A 6,000-nucleotide genomic window follows, 5' to 3' on the forward strand; every position below is an offset into this window, starting at 1 on the left:
TGACATATAGCTAGCTGTCCTCCCAGTCCATGAAGCTCTTCACTGAAATATGAGGCGGGAAAGGCCTCAGGAAAGCAGTTCTTCACTGAAAGCCCTGTGGCCACTTATGACAGTGTCTTTATCCACTCAAGAAGTTCAAAGAGAACTGGATTGTTCCAGCAATAAGTAGGGCTTGAACTCTGGGTTTGGGTGCTGTCCCTCAGCTCTTCAGCTCAAGGCCTAGCACTCTTCCACTTGAGTCACAGCACCACTGCCAGTTTTCTAGTGGTTTATTGGAGATAAGAATTTCACTGGGGGGCTGGGAAGGTGGCTCAGTGGTAGAGCTCTTGGCTTGCATGCATGAGGCCCTGGGTTTGATTCCTCAGCACCACATAAGCAAAAAGAAAAAAGCCGGAAGTGGTGCTATGGCTCAAGTGGTAGAGTGCTAGCCTTGAGCTGAAGAGCTGAGGGACAGCGCCCAGGCCCAGAGTTCAGGCCCCATGACTGGACCCTCGGAAAAAAAAAAAAGAATTTCACTGGGACTTTTCTACCCGGGCTGGCTTTGAACCCCGCAATCCTCAGATCTCAGCCACCTGAGTGGCTAGGATTATAGGTGTGAGCTACCAGGACCTAGCTAGGGCTTGAATTTTTTCTTAAATATTCCTAATTGAATATTTTTGTTTTTTGGGGTTTTTTTTGGGTCCAGTTGTGGGGCCTGAACTCTGGGCCTGGGCGCTGTCCCTCAGCTTCTCAGCTCAAGGCTAGCGCTCTACCACTTGAGCCACAGCGCCACTTCCGGCTTTTTTCTTTTTGCTTATGTGGTGCTGGGGAATGGAACCCAGGGCCTCATGCATGCAAGCCAAGAGCTCTACCACTGAGCCACCTTCCCAGCCCCCCTAATTAAACATTTTCAAACATGCAAAAATCAAAATACCTCAGTGTGCTTCCATGTACCCTTTGTCTAGCTTTAAAATCATTGCAGCATGTTTGATGAGAATCCTCCATTGCCACCTCCTCTATGTCCCACTTCCTGGGGATTGTCTTTAAAAAAAAAAACAAACCCAAGCCATACATATTGTAATACATAACTCTAAAATATACAGACTTTAAAAACAAGCACAATATAAATTAACTATCATAAAATATCCCATTGATATTTAGATTTGAACTCAGGTTTGTTTTTTGTTTTTGTTTTTCATTCTGTGTTTTTACAACAATTCTTGGGGAGCCAAGCATGGTGGTATGCCCAGGTCTTGAGTTTAAGTCCTGTGACTGGCAAAAGAAATTTAACTTACCCTCTGCACACTGGTGGATCACACCTGTAATCCTAGCTTCTCAGGAGGCTGAGATCTGAGAATCATGGTTCATAGACAGCCCAGGCAGGAAAGTCTGTGAGACTCTTATCTCCAATTAACCACCGGAAAACTGCAAATGATCCTGTGGTGTGGTGATAGAGAGCTAGCCTTGAGCAAAAAGGAGCTCAAGGACAGTGCCCAGGCCCTGAGTTCAAGCCCCATGACTGACCCAAAAAAAAAAAAAAAAAAGTATGTCATTTTAGTCCAGCACCGGTGGCTCACTCCTATTATCCTCGCTATCAAAAAGTTTAGATCTAAGGATTGAGATTAAAAACCAGCCAGGGCAGTCCTCAAGACTCTTAAGTCCAGTTAAGCAAGCATAAAAGATGTGGTGTGACTGGTAGAACGCCAGCCATGGGCAAAAAAACCTGAAGAAGAGTTCAAAACCCTGAGTTCAGCCGGGCGCTGGTGGCTCACGCCTGTAATCCTAGCTACTCAGGAGGCTGAGATCTGAGGATCGCGGTTCAAAGCCAGCCCGGGCAGGAAAGACCGTGAGACTCCTATCTCCAATAAACCACCAGAAAGCCGGAAGTGGCGCTGTAGCTCAAGTGGTAGAGCGCTCGCCTTGAGCTGAAGAGCTGAGGGACAGCGCTCAGGCCCAGAGTTCAAGCCCCACGACCGACAAAAAAAAAAAAAAAAAAAAAACCCTGAGTTCAAGCTCCAGTGCTGACACACAAAAAATTAATATGTTCTTACACATGGCAAGCTGTTTACCAATGTTTCCTCTCTTACCTTTCCCTCTAGGTCCACGAATCTTACCACAAGCACCTGAAGCCACTGCAGTCCAAACTTTGAAGCTCATTGTGCTACAGAAAGCATCTGTATGCAGCTTCCTCCTACCTGATGCACAGATCTACGTGGAATCTTTATCAAATTCATAGAACTGTAGAACAAGTAGTGACTTGACCCCTATCTTCTTTATATAAATTTTTAAGATAAACAGATTTCAGAGATTAAATTTTAAAAAATCATGTGTTTAAGTGCAATTAACACTGAAAGAGACTTGCTAAGCACTCAGAAAGTTTAAGATACGCAGCATGATAGCTTCCACTTGTAATGCTGCTAGTAGTGCCTACTGGTAGGCCATGATTTTTATCATTAGTAGGATTTTAACTACTAAATACTAATTATTTTCACATTTTGATTGCTAATCGCTGGTTCTGTAGGTGTTTTTAAACAAAGGTATTTTATGTGCAGTAGAACTTCCCTATCAAATGACTTACCATTCCAACCATGGGGCCTGGTTAAAGGCAACACTGAAGAAAATTAGGGGAAAGAAAGTAACTGGAAACCTTAACCCAAGGGTGTGTTTTCTGCCTGCTTCCCTTCTCTGCAGAAGCATTGCTGCTGTCATACTAACATTTTCCAACAAGATCTCCACACACTGCAGGACCCATAGCTCCTGAAGGTATTCCCTTCGGGAGTTCTATTGTTTCTATAGGAGCCCTGTACACTTTTTGTCCCCAGCTTCTTGCACAGTTCAGAACAGTTGGCTCAAAATCTAGCTTTTGACCTTTGCTGGGCCTTCCATCAGTGGTATTTGATCTCCTTCCTCTCTTCCCCCCCCCCCCCACTAATAAAGAAGGAAAATGAATTATTCCATCTTAGTAGAATAAGTATAGGGAAAAGCCCTCAGCTGTGATACTTAAGTAATTTTGGTGACCTTACTAAATTTCCTGAGACAATCCAGATTTTCAATATTCAGTCATCTTGGCATAACCATTAAAATAATGGTTACATGGTGTTTGGCATTTAAAAAAGTGAAAACATTACCTGACTTATGAAATGGTAACCACTCTGTACAACACCTTAATAATAAATAATAAAATTACTTTTTAAAAAATGAAAACATCTTACACCCAGAAGTGATTCAGAAAAAAAAATCCTTCCATGGAAACCATGTGTTCTGATTTTTGGATCAGAAAAATGTAAACATTAAAAGTATGACTAAATGATTGGAAATACCTTGTTAATGAGCTTCTGGCTTTGTTTCTAGGAGCTTTTATGCTAAATTGTCTGTCAATTGAAATCTAATTTATATAATCCTTCTATGTTTAAAGGTTTTTGGTTTTTGACATAGGGACTTATTACTATGTAGTCCGGCTAGACTGGAACTCTTAACATCCTTCCGAGATGTGTGATACAACACCCAGCCACTATCTACCTTTTGATGAATGGTTTTTCTGAAAATCAATGTAAAACACTACTTGGGTTTTTTTTAACTTGTTAATGATCATGTGTGATAACTGCCTCATGAAACCAGTCCTATTATCAGTTCTGAGAATACAATTCAATAGAAACAATTTTCTGACCTGGGTCCTGACATAAACTCTGTTCTAGAGGAGCTGGTAATGTGATACTTGAGGTTATGGCAGAAATCGTGTTTGTTGGCCTTCATCTTTCTCCTGGGAGAACTGAGACTTGGGATAGGACTGAAGATTAGCATGGTGTCACTCATTTTGGTGTGTGTTGATGGTAGTTAAATGACCATGTTGACCTTTTCTATGTATAATCATCTCAAAGTCAGTGTTCAAATACTGTTCTCACAGATGCCTATTTGTGGACAGCATCTGATGTTTTCTGAACTGATACACCTAACTAACCCAGCTGCTTAGGTCTAGGATCTATCTTAGCAGGTTGTACACACTATAGAGCTGTCCTTGATCTAGCACCTCGTTTTATTTTAAAACTAAATCCAACATTTGATGTTCCTATTTTTATTAACATTGGAATGTTTTGTCTTGGATTTTTTTCAGTGTAATCAAAGAATAAAGGTATAGTAAAACCTCACTGATTTGTACTACTGAGAAAGAGCATACCACACAAATAAGCTATTTACTTTTTTTGCTGGTCCCAGGGCTTGAACTCTGGGGCTAGGCACTGTCCCTTAGCTCTTTTGCTCAAAGCCAGGGCTCTACCACTTAAACCACAGCACCACTTCTAGTTTTTGAGTGGTCAATTGAAGATAAGCATCTCATGGACTTTCCTGCCCAGGTTGGCTTTGAACTGCAGTCTCATCTCAGCCTCCTGAGTAGGATTACAGGTGTGAGCACCAGCACCTGGCACAATTAAACTAAGTTTAAATTATGAGGAAATTTAAAATACAAGTTTACTCAGTTTAGGTGACACTGTGAACATAAAATGGAAGAAGACCTATATGAACAAGTAGTAGTTGTAAGTATTATATTTTTCTGTTAGGTAACCCTGAATCTTTAAAGAAAAAAAGTATACTGCACAATATATAAAACTGATAATTCAAGGTTTATTAGAGATGTGTTTGCTGTATATAATGGATGAAGGTCAAGCCTTCATGTATTTGGGACTCTATCTAGTTTGTGCTCTGTTAGCTTCCACATTGGTAACCTCAAACCACAGTTGGTCCCAAAGTCATGGGGAGAGTGGGGTAGAGGAAGGGCCTTCCTGTTCTTGTCTTCAGAACAGCTGGTGAGTATCAGCTTACCTTCAGAACACGCTTAGCTGCAAATTAACTATGCTCACATAACTTTTTTTTTTTTGTCATGGGGCTTGAACTCTGGGCCTGGGTACTGTCTCTTAGCTCTTCAGCTCAAGGCTAGTGCTCTTCCACTTGAGCTACAGCACCACTTCCAGTTTTCTGAGTGGTTTATTGGAGATTAGAGTCTCACAGCCTTTCCTTCCCCAGCTGGCTTTGAACCGTAATCCTCAGATCTCAGCCTTCTCAGTAGCTAGGATTATTGGTGTGAGCCACCACACCTGGCTCACATAATTTTCTGTAGGAAAATGCACCTAATACCTGGCAGCATTTTATAGTCCTAAAGCTAACTTGTTAGATCTTAATTGAATTTCCTTCAAACCTTTGTCCAGGGAAATACAACTCCAAATTAATCATTCTAGAGTTCTCTGCTTAGATATTTGCCACTGTTTTTCCTCCCCATTTCCTGAGTTCTTACCATCCATCCTTCTAGGAAGGAAGTGAATTAGATTCACAGGGTCTGTAACAGCCCACACTCCTTGTACATATAGAGTATGCCTGGAGCAATAGGTTGGTCACCTTAAAGCAGTAGCTGGGGAGAGGAACTGTGCTAGAAAATCCATTATGATGAGACCAATATTTATGAAATGATGCAGCTAATTACTGCTCCGGTCTTGGGATTAGAACATTTAGAAAATATTGCTGGTGGGCTGGGAATGGCTTAGTGGTAGAGGGCTTACCTCGCATGCATGAAGCCCTGGGTTCCATTCCTCAGATGAAAAGCCACAAGTGGCACTGTGGCTTAAGCGTCAAGGTCTGCTAGCCTTGAGCAGACAAAGCCCAGGGACAGTCTCTAGGCCCTAAGTTCAAGACCCAGGATGGCCCAGGGGGGGAATGGGGGGGGGGAGGGGGGGAGAAGGGGGGGAATACTGGAATACTGGTGAGGCTTTGATTTTAGCTGTCAACACAAATTCCTCAATATTCCTCTGGTCCGTGATAAAAGGCATGCAGAGGACCTTGCTTTAACAAACACTACTTGTTAGCAGTTGCAACAATGCTGTTTTGGTTTGGTTTTACCTTAAATTTAAAGGAAAATTAGGAATGATGTTAAGAGTTTTTCAACCCAAAACTTTATTTCCCACTGCTTTCTTTGGAGTGGGTAAATACTTTATGGCATGTTTGGTTCTACTGACAAGAGGAGGCAGGTGAATCCCG

At 41.9% G+C, this 6,000-nt stretch overlaps 1 protein-coding gene across 2 annotated transcripts in view; it reads left to right on the plus strand.

The window, feature by feature from the left end:
* Acox1 (acyl-CoA oxidase 1) overlaps positions 1-4,124 on the plus strand; it is a 28,382-nt gene extending 24,258 nt beyond the window's left edge. For both annotated transcript variants that reach the window (XM_069992965.1, XM_069992964.1), the window contains exon 14: positions 2,079-4,124. In XM_069992965.1, coding sequence (XP_069849066.1) covers positions 2,079-2,129 — 51 coding nt within the window. In that variant the 3' untranslated portion in view covers positions 2,130-4,124. The remainder of the gene's footprint in view (positions 1-2,078) is intronic.
* The last annotated feature ends 1,876 nt before the right edge of the window (positions 4,125-6,000 follow it).

The sequence above is a fragment of the Dipodomys merriami genome, unplaced genomic scaffold, assembly GCF_024711535.1.
Source record: "Dipodomys merriami isolate MVZ:Mamm:240054 unplaced genomic scaffold, mDipMer1.0.p SCAF_42, whole genome shotgun sequence".
Lineage (NCBI taxonomy): Eukaryota > Metazoa > Chordata > Mammalia > Rodentia > Heteromyidae > Dipodomys > Dipodomys merriami.